At 53.3% G+C, this 14,740-nt stretch overlaps 1 protein-coding gene across 2 annotated transcripts; it reads left to right on the top strand.

The window, feature by feature from the left end:
• The first annotated feature begins 346 nt into the window (after positions 1-346).
• Positions 347-14,427, top strand: LOC102449905 (intelectin-like protein). Of its 2 annotated transcripts, none has more exons than XM_075908146.2 (8): positions 347-497; positions 2,051-2,121; positions 4,453-4,602; positions 7,070-7,317; positions 7,673-7,831; positions 11,134-11,254; positions 12,730-12,833; positions 14,151-14,427. In XM_075908146.2, the coding sequence occupies exons 2-8, from the start codon at positions 2,064-2,066 to the stop codon at positions 14,301-14,303; spliced, it is 993 nt and encodes a 330-aa protein (XP_075764261.2). In that variant the 5' UTR covers positions 347-497; positions 2,051-2,063; the 3' UTR covers positions 14,304-14,427. The 2 variants fall into 2 exon arrangements, with proteins under 2 accessions (XP_075764261.2, XP_075764262.2); XM_075908147.2 differs by having other exon boundaries at positions 404-497; positions 2,058-2,121.
• Positions 14,428-14,740: the final 313 nt, after the last annotated feature.

Genomic DNA, 14,740 nt, shown 5'->3' with positions numbered 1-14,740 from the left:
AGATTCTCTTGGCCTGGGACTAAGGAGGAATCAGGGGTCTTTGTGCTCTGGGCTGACCGAGATGTAACTTTCTGGTCTCTGGGCTAACTTCCGCCTTGGCTTCATCGGGACCGTTCAATTCCACCACCTAAGTCAACACACCGCTCGCTGCAGCTTGCAAACAGTCTGCGATAATGCAGTGATGTCTGACCTGCCATGTGTTATTGCATCAACACGGAGTTTCCTGGCTGGCTGGCCGAGGAAGGTCAATGAATGGAGGCAGTTGCAACATGAACTCGGTTTGACCCTGTTTATCGTTTTCATTGGAAAGCTTCTCCCCAGCCCCTGGGCGGAGTGCTGGGACTGTTCCGGTGTTTGCTTTGATTGATTGGCTCCCTTCCCTTTAAAAGGTTCACGTTGGGTTTGGCCCGTCAGAGGAACAATCTCGCTGGTCAGAAGCGTTGGCTGGTGAACTCTGCCGTTAGACGCCGCGGTGACACGGGACTTAGGGACCCCAGGTGAGTCCCGACCCTTCCCCTCCCTTAGGACGTTACTCTGTGATGTCACGTAGCAGTGGGGATGTTTCAACCAGGGGAGTCGCCACAGGTGGGCCTCGGTTCTCCAACATTGCATCCAAACTCACCCCCGGGAGTGTATCTCCCTCCACGCAGTGAGCCAGCCTGGGAAAGGCTCTGGGGCATCAAGGCTTACCCCACTCGGCTCCGGCGCTCTGGCTGGGGTGGGGCCACGGTTTACTCTCCTCTGCCCTGGCACTCCAGTGATGTAGGTAGTGATCCCCGCACTTCCCCTCTCTGGACCAGATCGCAGTGCAGCCTGGATCCAGGGGAAACATTCCTGCTCAGGGCACCAACACCCTGCAGCCCTTGCACTCAGTGGGGGTTTGCAAGAGGTGGCAGGGACTGGCCGTGCAGAGCAGTTTTCCTCTTCAGAGCCCACTAAAAGTCCCTTGGTGGTTCAGCGATGGGCTTGCGGGGTGGGAAGCTCTGGGGAGACAGGCTGGGAGTGGAGCACTAGGGACTATGGTGCCTGTACAGGGTCCCAGGAAGAATGCAAGTAGCATCATGAGCACATAGCGAGCCCTGCCCCTGCTCTCTCTGCTAACTGAGCCTCACAGCACCTCTGTGGGGTGTAGAGATCTCATTTTACCCATTTTAAAACAAACAAAAAGAAGTTTTTTTTCACTCAGTGCATCATCAACCTGCGGAACTCCTTGCCAGAGGATAAGGTGAAGGCTAGAACGTCAACAGGGTTCAAAAAAGAGTTAGATCGATTCACGGAGGTTAGGTCCATCAATGGCTCTTATGGGTAGGAATGGCATCCCTAGCCTCTGTTTCTCTGAAAGTGGGTGACGGGGAGGGATCACGTGAGGATTACCTGTTGTGATCCCTCCCCTCTGGGACATCTGGTATTGGCCACTGTCGGCAGACAGGATACTGGGATGGATGGACCTTTGGTCTGACCCTGTGTGGCTGTTCTTATGTTCTTATGTTTTGCTGATGGAGAAATTGAGGCGGAAAGGGCCTGATCTAAAGCTCTTTGGAGTCAGTGGACTCCATAGAATCTGCTACCCATTGGCTACCCCCACATTGTCCAAGGTGCCTTGATGTTAGCTGCAGCCACTGGCCTTCCTGAGTCCTGCACACTGATCCTCCAGCTGAATTTCATCCTGGGCTCTGGGAAGCGGGGGGAGGGGAGATTTTCTGGGAAACTCACTGGACAATGGGAGTTGGGAACCTCAGTGCCACTTGTGCCTCTGAAATTCTCTGCTGGGATGATCAGCCGGACCCTGGCAAGCTTTTCTCTGCCAGCAGCTGTTGGGCACAGGCCTAAGCAGCAGCAGGGCGCTTGCAGAGAGCTGAGGTCTCATATCGCTCCTGCCACAGGGAGGGGTCCATCTGCAAAATGGGTACAATGTGATCTCCACACCCCAGAGAGGCGAAAACTGCAGATTAGGCAGAGAGCCAGCACAGCCCTGGGAGCAGGAGGATTGAGGAGGAGCCCTGCCACCCCCTAGCCTGGCTATTAACCCATGATCCACGGTTTTTCTTAGTGCAAAGTCAGCAATGAAGCAACTCGCTCTCCTGCTGCTCCTCTTCCCCTTGACCAGGGCGACCCCTTGCGGTAAGTGGCTGTTTCCTTTCCCTCTTCTGGGAAAAAATTCTCCCCAAACTGACCCTGTCACTTGGGTCAGGGCCGTGATACACACAGGGGAAGGGCTGGGCCAGGGAAGGCTTTGCTGATTCACAATGACCCCAACTGGCTGCCAGCCTCCTCCCACCCCTCGCTCACAAGGAACCTGCTCCAGTGAATTTCTTCTGTCTGTCTGAAATAATTTATGGCTCCATGCCGTGTTTGTGCTTCAGTGCTGCAGTCCCAGACCAGGCCCCCGAGGCACCAGGTGCTGAACCAGCCCAGCACAGAAAGACACACTCAGCCCCAAAGAGCTGACAGTCTCAGTACCAAATGTTGGTGAGACACTTTTAAAGGGGCTTCATTGGCATGGAGTTGGGCCCCCAAAATCCGTCTGGAAATCTTGATCCACCAAAAGACACCTACATAACATGCATCACTGGATTTTCAAAAGCGCTGAGTCTCCACCCTCTCCCACTCGAGCCAGGCCTGTCCTCTGGCCCCTGTCTCATGTTCTCAAGTCCATAAAGCTCTTCTGCTGCGGAGGCCAGGGTGTGGAACAGGCTTTAAAGGTGCATTTTTCAAAACTCCAGTCCCTCCGTGGGTCACCCTCAGAGCACTGATACCTGGACACATCTGCTCTGCCCCATTGCAGTGTTAATCCCCATCCAGGGACTGGGACCTCCACAAATCATAGAATCCTAGAATACTAGGACTGGAAGGGACTTCGAGAGGTCATTGAGTTCAGTCCCCTGCCCTCATGGCAGGACCAAGTACTATCTAGACCATCCCTGATAGACATTTATCTAACCTGCTCTTGAATATCTCCAGAGATGGAGAGTCCACAACTTCCCTGGGCAATTTATTCCAGTGTTTAACCACCCTGACAGTTAGGAACTTTTTCCTAATGTCCAACCTAAACCTCCCTTGCTGCAGTTTAAGCCCATTGCTTCTTGTTCTATCCTCAGGCCAAGATGAACAAGTTTTCTCCCTCCTCCATATGACACCCTTTTAGATATCTGAAAACAGCTATCATGTCCCCCCTCAATCTTCTCTTTTCTAAACTAAACAAACCCAATTCTTTCAGCCTTCCTTCATAGGTCATGTTCTCTAGACCTTTAATCATTCTTGTTGCTCTTCTCTGCACCCTCTCCAATTTCTCCAAATCTTTCTTGAAATGCGGTGCCCAGAACTGGACACAATACTCCCACTGAGGCCAAACCAGCGCAGAGTAGAGCGGAAGAATGACTTCTCGTGTCTTGCTCACAACACACCTGTTCATGCATCCCAGAATCATGTTTGCTATTTTTTTTCAACAGCATCACACTGTTGATTCATATTTAGCTTGTGGTCCACTACGAGCGCAAGATCCCTTTCTGCCGTACTCCTTCCTAGACAGTCGCTTCCTAGACGAAGCACCATGATGGCAACATGGCTACAGCTGTCATGATTCGGCATGAGGGGCGGCATGTCAGCTGGGGCAGGAGGCCTCTTGCTGCGATGTAAGACCCTCCACTAGCCCCCCGGAAGTTCAGCCCTTGGGAAGCTAACAGAGCCCCTCCCCCTCTGCTCCCCTGCACGCTGGCAGGACCTAAAGAGCCCAGCAGCTCAGCGCGGCTTCACTTTCCCCTCCTGTCCTGTGAGCAACAGGGAGAGGACAGGTCCTCTGCTCTTCCCCCTCTCCTCTGGAACACCAAATCTTAGTAGACAGGAGGGGGATGGGGATCTTGCTGCAGCCCCCCAGCCTGGGAGCATTAATCAATCCCCAGAAGTTGTCAGAGGAGCAGAGGTACGGATGGTTGGGGTACAACTGGTGGGAGGTCGGGGAAGCAGGGCAGATGTGGAGCTGTGGGCAGGACTGGGTAGGGCCTGGACACAGCGCTGGTGTGGGAGCTGAATCGATGCGTTGGCTGGGGACAGACAGAATCGATGCAAGAGGCAAAGGTGGGGGCAGATGTGATGTGGGACCTGAGAGGACAGGGTTGATTTGGGCATGGGGGTGTAGCATGAAGTGTTGGGCAGGTGATGGGCGGATGGGGGCAGGGTGAGGACTCCTGTAGCAAGGGATAAAATCCCCTTCCCTGATACATGTAACTGTCACACAAGCCTGTGTAACAAAAACAAACTGAAAAACACGAGATCGTCTTTCAAGAAAAAATCAAAACTCAGAATTTTGGGGCAAAATGTCCTGATTTGGGGAGACCCAGCTTATGATTTTGCTCTCGTGGGCTGGCGATGCTGTGGAAGGACGAGCGCTGCTGTTCTGATACCAGGCTGGTACCAGAGAAATCTCCTAACTAACCCCAAGTAACATCTGTACAGCTGGGGGCAGCTGTACCACTGACCTGAAACTCGCCATCCGTGACCTGCTGGACAACTGGGAAGACTCGTCCTGCTCCCAGGGTGACCAGAACTCCCAGGGTCTGCACCGGAGCTGCAAGGAAATTAAATCCACTCAGGACGGAGCTGGAGGTGAGTGTGGGGGCAGCATCCCCGGACCTGCCAAAAGCTGCTTTGCTTCTGTTGGGGGGCTGCTTCAGACTGAAAAATGCCACAGCTGGGGCCGTTTGATTCAGATGCGCTCAGGCATCTCTGTGCTGGGAGCAGGGGCACCTGCCTGCCTGTGGGCATGGTGGGGAATCACATCCCTGGAGCCGTGAGACACTGAGCCCTGCCAGTCCCCGCAGGTGGGAGCTGTGCTGCAGCTGACAACTCTGTCCGGCTCCAGCCTGTCTGTCTCGCCAGCAAACTCCTCAGGGCTCTCAGCCCGAACCTCCTCAGCCAGGCACCCAGACAGGCACTCCAGCCCCTGAGCTCCGCGGAGACACCTCCCTGCAGCGCACCACCCCTGGCACTGCACAGTCACCAACACGGATATGTTGCACCTCCATTGTGGAGCCAGGAGCAGCAGCAGGTTCCCTGGCCTGGAGGTAACAAACTCCTCAGGCCGGGCGCAGCGCAGGGCGGGTTAGAGAAGCAGTAAAACAAGGCTGCTGTAGCGAGGCCAGGGAGGTGGACAGTGGGGCTGTGTCCAGACTCAGGGTTTTTTTCCGAAAAAACTTCCCCTGCGTCCAGACTCAAGCCGCGTTCTTTCGAAATTAAATCGAAAGATCGCGGCTTTTCTTTCGATGGCGGTAAACCTCATTTCACGAGGAAGAACGCCTTCTTTCGAAAGTTCCTCTTTTGAAAGAAGGCGTTCTTCAATGTAAATAGGGCTTCTTCGAAAGAGAGCATCCAGACTCACTGGATGCTTTCTTTCGAAAAAGCAAGCCGCTTTTTCGAAAGTTCAACGTGCAGTCTAGACGCTCTCTTTCGAAAGAGGCTTGCAGTCTAGACATAGCCTGGGTTCCAGTTGAAGCGCTACAGGCAGAAAAGCTCCCAACAACCAAGAGTGAGGCCTCACTGTCTAACGGCAGCGACGTAACTTCACGGGGTTTGTTCCAGGCGTTTCCTTTCCCGGCAACGGCTGCCGAGTGTCAGGATGCCCACAGAATCCCAGGTGTTGCTTTTCCTTGGCTCCTCAGCTGAAGGATAACTCGGGTTCACACTCTCTCTGTGTGGAGCAATAGGCCTTTCCATTGAACCCGAATCTTTTCCTGCTGGGAGGGGACACCAGGTTGCCTTCACCCTACTAATGATTTTTAGAATGCAAACAAGCTCTTCCTGCAGCTTCCTGAATAAATGAACCACCCACTTTATTTGGCCACAGCTGGTCGGAGGCATTGACCCCGTTCCTTTCTCTGTAGGAAGCCTGTTTGTCAACTCCCCTGACGTCTGTGTTAAATGCAGCATGGCTGTAGCCCTGTCAGTCCCAGGATAACAGAGGGAAAAGGGGAACCAAGACAGGTCACCTCTCTGCTACATGATGGGGGGGGGGGGGGGGGGGGAACATCGCTGCTTAGACCAGCTGAATGTCACTGCAAGGTACCAGGAAGCCCCAGGATCTGGCTCCAGCAGGGCTGGGACTGATGATGAGCGGGGGCCCTTTGGCTGGGGTGAATCAGGGGGCTTGCTGTCTGCTAAGCCACGTGCAGGGGGCACCACCCTGTTCAAGGAACAACACAAGACCTCAGCTCTATGCCAGCGCCCTGCTGCTTCGGCCCAGGCCAGGCAGCTGCTGGATGAAAAGAGCTCGCCAGAGTCCCGCTGATCATCCTGGCAGAAAACATCAGAGGCACAAGTGGCACGAGGTGCCCAACTCCCATTGTCTAGCATGTACCTCTGAAAACCTCCTTCCGCTGTGTCCTGACATACCCCAGTATGACTTTCAGCTGAAGGATCATCATACAGGGCACAGACAGGACCCAGGCCAGTGGCTTTAGCTGATATCAAGGAACTTTTGGCAATGTGGGTGCAGCCAGTGGGTGGCAGATTCTGTCCCTGGCTCTGTCCCACTTGTCATGCAGCCCCCAGACCGAGTCACCACAGGCTGCAGCCCAGAGAGGGACACAGGGCGGGGACACAGGCAGCAGGAGGGGCAGGGGGATCCAAACAAGCCCTGGAGCCTTTCCATGCTACAAATTGCCCCCTGGCCTGATTCTCGGTTGCACTTAGGCCTGGTCTGCGCACGGCGACTGTCCCGGTGTCACTGGGCGGGGTCAGGGGAAGGTTTCCTTGCCACACGGATACCAATCCAGCCCCAGTGTGATCCCAGCTACACAGGGACAAAGGTGCCTGAGACAGGGGCAGCCTCGTCCCCTTCCCCTTGTGGCAATGGCCATCCCAGTACACGGCCCATTCAAACCAGTCTCAGCTGCGTTTGCACTGGGGGGCTGTGGTGCTTTACAGCCCCGGTATCATTAAGGTGCCACAGATTGTGCCACTAGAAACTCCTCCCCGGGGCCTGTGTCCCGTTTAGTGGGTGGCTCTGAGAGGGCCCCTCCCCTTTCCCTGGCCCTGACTGACCAGCCTGGTTCTCCCTCCTTTCCCCTCCCCCCAGATGGGATTTACACCCTGCGCACCATGGATGGCGAGACCTACCAGACCTTCTGCGACATGACCACCAATGGGGGCGGCTGGACCCTGGTGGCCAGTGTGCACGAGAACAACATCTACGGGAAGTGCACGGAGGGCGACCGCTGGTCCAGCCAGCAGGGGAGCAACGCCAACTACCCCGAGGGAGACGGCAACTGGGCCAATTACAACACCTTCGGCTCCGCGGTGGGCGCCACCAGCGACGACTACAAGGTGGGCCCCTCCCCCACGGCCACGGCTGGGGAGAGGGTGCCTCAGAATGTGGTTGAATGCACCTGGCAGGTGGGGGACACAGGAATGGGGGTTGGATGGGAAGAAGGGGACAGCAGTCAAGACGCTAGTGCAGCCCTGAATTCTATGCCCTGCCTTGCCACAGTCACCCTGTGTGACCTAGGGCAACTCACCAAGTCTGTGTCTTGTTGCCTTCCAACACCACTACCATCCCTGCCCCCCCACTCCGCCCAGTATAATGGGATGGTGTTTCTCTTCCTTGGAAGTGAAGTTGGAAGTGGCCAGGTAAGTAGCCAGGCTGTGGCCGAGAGATTTCAGCAGGGACCTTGCTTTTCAGAACCCTGGTTATTATGACCTGCAAGCCCAGGACCTGTCCGTGTGGCACGTAACCAACAAGGCGGCCCTGGCGGAATGGAAGAGCAAGTCCATCCTGCGGTACCACACCGAGACGGGCTTCCTGTCCGCAGAAGGAGGGAACCTCTTTAAACTCTACCAGGTGAGGGTGCTGGGCTGGGGGCTGTGTAGGGGCATACGTGGGAGGGACTGGGTGGCTCTTCAGGTCCCAAGCTCTTCAGCTGGGACCGGTAAATCCTCAACACGCTACAATTCCTCCATGCTGGGGACTCAGGGGCTGATAATGGGACAAGGAGCCTTCCCCTCCATGCAGCCCATTGGTGTGGGATGAGCTGGCCAGTCTCAGCTACTTGCTGGTGTTCCCATCCCCACCCATGACATGCTAGCAGACTCAACAGAGGGGCTGAATTGTCCAGGGAGACTGATCACACCTCACACCCTGAAGATGAGTGGGGGCGTTGGACACAGGGGCTTTGGCCGCACAGGTGCACAGCGATTAGGGAACACTGGTTAGCACCAATCAGGAGAAATTACAATGCCACCCCACTGATGTGCTGAGTGCCCAAAGCTCAGTTTGTATTTCTATGATTGATGCACATTCACACAGGCCTCGGTGCACGTGGAAAAAATTTATTCTGCACGTGGAAGGAAAAAACTCGCCCATGGGAGTAAAAATTGGAGGGAACATTGGCGCTAAGCCAAACCCTCGGCCCTCCCTCGAGCTCCAACTTTGAGATTCAGGCATCCTAGCAGGGGCATCTCCACAGGGCTAGGGTGGGGGGACCACAGTGCTGATCCTCACCTATTGGCATGTGCTGCCTGCACCGTGGCAGCCCCCAGAGAACCCCCTGCTGAGACTGGGTTCCTAGGGGCATCGCTGAGATTGCTCAGTCAGGACAAACTGCGAGGAATGGAGCACAAGATTCCCCAAGCTAGTGGTCATTTGAATACTTCAGTTCACCGAACCAGCAACAAAACAGCTGCTCCGATACCTAACTGCTTATGCCAAAGCCAGAAATACAGCTCCCTTAAAGCAGCTGGGACAGAGCTCCGGGGGCCTGCACTTCTAGGCAGAAAGTGTTTGCCTCAGAGGCTACTGAGTCAGTCTCATCAGTGGCCAGCCAATCCGGTTTGGGGTGAACCCCTTTCGTCCCAGACTCCCCCTTCAGGGGTGGCCTCCGTAGTGGTTGGGAGGAACCTGGCCCCGTCCTCTGCTCCGGATTCCAGCTCCCGGACACTAATGGCAGGAGCAGGTAGTAACTCCTCCACCACCAGGGCTGCAGCTTTCCCGCTTCCCCAGCCATCTCCTCCCAGTACTTTTCTCCTGGGCTATGTCTAGACTGCAGGCTTCTTTCGAAAGAGGCTCTTTCGAAAGATCGCGTCTAGACTGCAGGCGGATCTTTCGAAAGAGAAATCCGCTTTTTCGAAAGAGAGCACCCAGCGAGTCTGGATGCTCTCTTTCGAAGACGGCCTCTTTACATTGAAGAACGCCTTCTTTCGAAAGAGGAACTTTCGAAGGAAGGCGTTCTTCCTCGTGAAATGAGGTTTACTGCCATCAAAAGAAAAGCCGCGTTCTTTCGAAATAATTTTGAAAGAACGCGGCTTGAGTCTGGACGCAGGGGAAGTTTTTTCGGGAAAAGGCTACTTTTCCCGAAAAAACCCCTGAGTCTGGACACGGCCCTGGTATCTAACCACGTCCTTCTGCTCTTCCTCAGCACCTCGTCACTCCCAGTCCTTGGCCTGCTGGCCCTCCCTGAAGGGAAGCCTTTTAAGCTAGCCCCAGCCGGCCCTTAACGGGCTGCAGGTGTTCTGATTAGCTGCTGCTCTTGGCCAGTTCTGAATTGGCCCCAGGTTCTTCCTGGTTGTGCTGCAGCTGCCTCTGCCCTGCCTGGTTACTCAGGGAAGAGAAAACTATTCCCCCAGGCTACGTCTACACTGCAGCACGGTTTCGGGATACCAGCGCTGTGTAGACAGCGCCAAATTTCAAAACCAAATCTGGGCTTGTAATGGGCTCGCTATTCCGACGTTCCTGTAAACATCGTTCCACGAGGAGTAAGGGGTGTTTCAGAACAGCGATTTCTTTCTAAGTGCTGTGTAGACAGCGCCAAATTGCAAAACAAGCAATTTTGAAATTAACTTGAAATACGCGATGCAATTTGCCACTTCACTAATTTTTTAAAGTGGAAGGGGTGGGACCTTGGGCGGAAAGGGCAAGGCCAAGCCACTTCTATGCTCTCCCATCCACAGACTCTGATTGGCCTGGGTGTGGAAGAGCACATGAAGCCTTTGCCCCCACTCTCCTCCCACCTAGAGAGAACTTCTAGCTGTTCTGAAAAGCTGGTGGTTCCCTTTAGGCACCCACGCCCCTGGTGGGAGAGGAGACTTTGCACACTACCTCCACCCACAAGCCCTGATTGGCCTAGGGGTGGGAGAATGACAGGGCATCCGAGGGCCGGATCCAGCCTGCAGAGGTCCCTTTGCCCACCCCTGCTACCGTCCAATATCAGGAATATCCAAACTGGAGGCTGAGACTCAAACTTCTCCTGTTGAAACTTAAACAGATCTGAGATCAGCATCAGGGCCCTCAAGTTCCTTTTATTGCAGTCTGGGAACCTCCTGGTGCATCTACACTGCACCTGAAGCTCAGAATAAGGTACGCAAGAAGACGCAAGGTATATGCATCTGACGAAGTGGGTCTTTTCCCACAAAGGCTTATGCTCCAATAAATCTGTTAGTCTGTAAGGTGCCACAGGACTCCTCGTCACTTTTGCAGATCCAGACTAACACAGCTACCCCTGTGATACTTAACTTCAGGTACGTTAATTACATAGCTGAAGTCAAAGTAGCTTAACTTGACGTTTGGCACTGTCCACACAGCAGGAAGTGGAAGGAAGAACATCCTTCCGTTGACTTATCTTACTCCTCATGAAATCAGGGTTACAGAAGTCAGGAAGAAGCCTGTTATTTTGCAATTATTTTGAAATGACAGGCTTGCTGTGTAGACTCACCCACTGTTATTTTGAAATAACATGAACTATTTTGAAGTAAGTGTGCCGTGTAGACGTAGCCTAACGGTGCAGGTTTTTACTTTAAAGCTCTTGTTTCCCTGACATTAGCTATCCATAAGGAATAGCTCCAAGTACCAGTTATATATTTTTCTAATGTACCTTTAAAGGTTGAACCTGGATTATCTTGCAAGTTACTTAACTCTTTCCGGCCCAGGGGCACCTCTGCCCCAAACAGTCTGTGATAAATCCAGCCCAAGTGGCACCTTGACATGCCAGATTCTCTTGTGCCCTAGCACTGGCTGGCACAGGAAGCGGTACTGACTGAAGAAACCACCCAGCCAGCTGTGTTAGTCCACGCTGCCCTGTCTGTGCTGGAGCTGCCCTGTCGCAGGGACAGAAACTAACCCTGGCTGCTCGCTGTGCTTGTGTCTTCCAGAAATACCCTGTGAAATATGGCGCCGGCAGCTGCAAAACCAACAATGGCCCCTTCGTGCCCATCGTCTATGACCACGGTGATGCCCAGCAAACAGCCAAGTACTACTCACCAAGTACCCAAAGTAAGTCTGGTAGCGACTGTTTGTGTTCTGCCTCCCCACCCACACAGATCAGCCTTGCCCAGGATTTCAATTCTCATAAGAGAATTTCCGGGAGCTCCGCCATCACCCTGCATCCAACACTCCATAAAAATTCCAGGGATATTGAAAATATTTACCAGGGCTCTGATCTGGACAGCTCCCTTGGAATTTAAGCCCTGGGCCTGGCATTCCAGTCTGAATGACCTTCCTTTTAGCGCAATGATACTCGGAGCTCGTGGTCCAGAAACTAGAATAGCAATGAGCATTGCCCAAAGGAGCCACAGGAGTGTGAATTCATTGTTTCATTTACTGCAGTACTAGTCATATTTAAACAGTATGATGGGGGAATATTAACACAGGGTGGACCTCCCTGGTCGGGCACCCTCGGGACCTGACTGATTCTGGATGAAGGATTTTTCTGGACTAGGGGAAGTTATTTTTACTGCCCCTATCCCTCGCCGTCCCACTCCCTGATTCCTGGCTCTCCCCACAGCCCAGCTGAGCTGCAGGCCAGCTTCCGGCCCCTCCCCAGCCCAGCTGAACTGCGCACCAGCTCCTGCCATGCCCACAGCCCAGCTGAGCCACGTGCCAGCTTCCTGCCCCCCCATCCGCAGCCTAGAAGAACCACGCACCAGCTCCTGCAGTCCAGCTGAGCCACACGCCTGCTCCCATGCCCCCACCTCCTGCAGTGCGCAGGGACTCAATGGTCCTGGAACATACGAGGTCATGCCGGACCACAGATGTGACTGGACAAAAGAATCCTAAATTTTAGAGGTGCAACCTGTAATTATCCTCACACAAATAAAGTTAATAGCTTAGTGCCAGCTGATACATTCATTGGTTAACAGTACAGTAAAAGCATTCTGATTGGTTAATAACTTAAATTGATTAATAATTAAACCACACCAGTTTTTTTCTGGGATTTTTGCGCAAAACGGACCTGTCTACACTGCTTTTTTTTGTTTTTTGGTTTTTTTTTTGCACAAAAACCTCTTCCTCAAAACGGAGCAGAAGAGATTATGCAAATGAAGCGTGAGAAAATGCTAATGAACGCTACATTTGCATTGCCTCTTCCGCAAAACAAACAAACAAACAAACAAACAAACAAATAAAAACATAGTGTAGACATAGCCTGAAAGGAGAGAGCAAATGAGAAACCCCCAGGAGAGAGCACAGTGTGTGTTCCCCACTTTGACATTCTACATGGCAACTGCACGCAGAACAGCTCTTAGGAAGGTCAAAGATCCTGTGCAAGTGACAGAGCTGTGAACAGCCTGGCTGAGACTCGCAATTCCCGATCATTTCTGGGACTGAAGTCCATCATCCCTGTTTCCTGGTCAGTCCCAGTTCACAAAAAGATGGTTAATGAAGGGGCCTGGCTGGGATTGGAGCTCTGTCTCTTCTCTCCACCTCTCCATGGCAAACTACCATCCTGACCTCCCCTTTTCTGTCACTAGGTGAATTTGTTGCCGGCCATGTTCAGTTCCGCGTGTTTAATCATGAGAAGGCGGCCATGGCTCTGTGTTCGGGGATTAAAGTCACAGGCTGTAACACCGAACATGTGAGTATCTGGCCGGCGTGAGGTTAGCTGTAGAGCAAGGGCCAGCGGATCAACCTTGGGGCTGCCAAGTGTCACTGTCAGAGCCAACTGCACAAGGACACTTTTAGCTCTGCACTGGTGCAGGCTGGGTTCAGTTTGTGCTCCTGATGCCAGTGGGGAGAGCTGTGCCCTTGGGGGCAACTATCCCCCAGAACAGGCCAAGGGGGTGGATGTTACATCTGCTTTGGGGGCCATGGTGGGTGGGAAGAGGAGCTCTGTTGTCAGAAAATGCTCCGGGCACTTTGTCCAACTGAAAAACCTTTCAACGTGTAAATGGGGAGCTGGGAGTGAATCAAACCCACTCACGGTCAGGTCTGGAACCAGAGAGGTCCTTGGTGCTCTGGGTGATGGCTTTTATAATAACAATCCCTAGCTCTGGTATGGGTTTCTTCATCAAATCTGAAGGTCTGTACTGAGGAGTCCATACCATCACCCCCATTTAACAGAAGGGGAAACTGAGGCACAAAGCAGCAGCACCAGAAATAGAAACCAGATCACCAGCGTCCCAGTCCAGTGCTGCGTCCCCCAGGCCATGTGGCCTCCCCAGCTCAAAACTCAGTGTCTGTCCTAGGGCGTGATATGCAAGAGACAGGCACTGCACCACCGGCCCCTTCCCCTTCAGCTCTGTCTCTGGTGTAAAGGCTGGAATGGCCAGTATAATGGATCTTATGATCTGACCTCCTGCATAGCACATTCCAAGGAACATCCCTCAGGGATTCCTGCATCAGGCATTCTGACCCCAGCCAACCTTCCCAGTGCAGGTTATCCCCAAACTCCTGTGATAAGGGTTAACTTGTGAGCTCCTGGGGCACAGGTTATATTTCTACCCTTGGTCTGTACAGCACCTAGCACCAGAGGGTCTGTCCAGCCCTGGGGCTCCGAATCGGTACTGCAATGCAAACAATACATACAAATAACAAAAGCAGTGGCCTAAACCTACCTTGCCCCTTGTGCAGACGTTTACACCACTGCAAAGGGGGTGGCAAATGTTGGCATCTGGGAACAGTTGACATGAGGATAAGTGACCATACAAGGGACAGGGCAATAAAGATTCTGGTCCCAAGAGTTAGGAAGGGACTGAAACTCTCATGCTTCAGGGCATGATCTGTGGGGGGGTCAGGAAGTAACTTTCTCTGTGGATAGATCATTAGCCAACTGGACATTGCAGGGTTTCTTTTGCCTTCCTCTGAAGTAGCTGGCACTGGCCCGGAGACAGGGGAATGTCTAGATGGGTCCCTGTTCTTCTCCTGCCTGGCAATTCCTCTTTTCTCTCCCCAGTACTGCATAGGTGGAGGAGGGTTCTTCCCAGAAGGGAACCCAGTGCAGTGCGGCGATTTCACTGCCTTTGCCTGGGACGGCTACGGAACCCATCAGGGCTATAGCGTATCCAAGGAGATGCTTGAATCCGCAGTGCTGCTCTTCTACCGCTGAGTCTGGAAAGGCCAACGTGCCCCAGTGAAGGACGCTGCTTCCTTCCAGCCAGAGCTGCTCTCTGGCAGGTGACTTATGACCTCAGCTTGGACATCTGTGTAGCAAATAAAGAAATTGAAGTGGGCAGGAGTCTTGGTTTGATTTGCCCCCATGTGGCCCAGAAAGGCCAGAGCAATTCCCAGCACATAGGAACATAAGAACGTCCATACGGGGTTTGTCAAAAGTTGCACCAAGCCCAGGATCCTGTCTTAGGACAGTAGCCAGTGCTAGGTGCTCCAGAGTGAATGAACAGAACAGGGAATCATGAAGTGATCCATCTTCTGTTGCCCATTCCCAGTTTCCGACAAACAGAAGCTAGGGACACCCTGGATAAGAGCCATTGAGGCCCTATCCACCACGAACTTTGAACCCTGTTATCATTTTCGCCTTCACAACCT

This window comes from Pelodiscus sinensis, chromosome 22 (genome assembly GCF_052426305.1).
Source record: "Pelodiscus sinensis isolate ZL-2025 chromosome 22, ASM5242630v1, whole genome shotgun sequence".
NCBI lineage: Eukaryota > Metazoa > Chordata > Testudines > Trionychidae > Pelodiscus > Pelodiscus sinensis.
The sequence above is the reverse complement of the archived record's forward strand: the minus strand, read 5'-3'. Positions and strand labels throughout refer to the sequence as shown.

Coding starts and splice junctions, on each gene's coding strand:
- LOC102449905 (XM_075908146.2), top strand. CDS start 2,064: ATGAAGCAACTCGCTCTCCTGCTGCTCCTCTTCCCCTTGACCAGGGCG. Junction 7,832..11,133: donor ACCTCTTTAAACTCTACCAG/GTGAGGGTGCTG, acceptor TGTGTCTTCCAG/AAATACCCTGTGAAATATGG. Junction 12,834..14,150: donor CAGGCTGTAACACCGAACAT/GTGAGTATCTGG, acceptor TTCTCTCCCCAG/TACTGCATAGGTGGAGGAGG.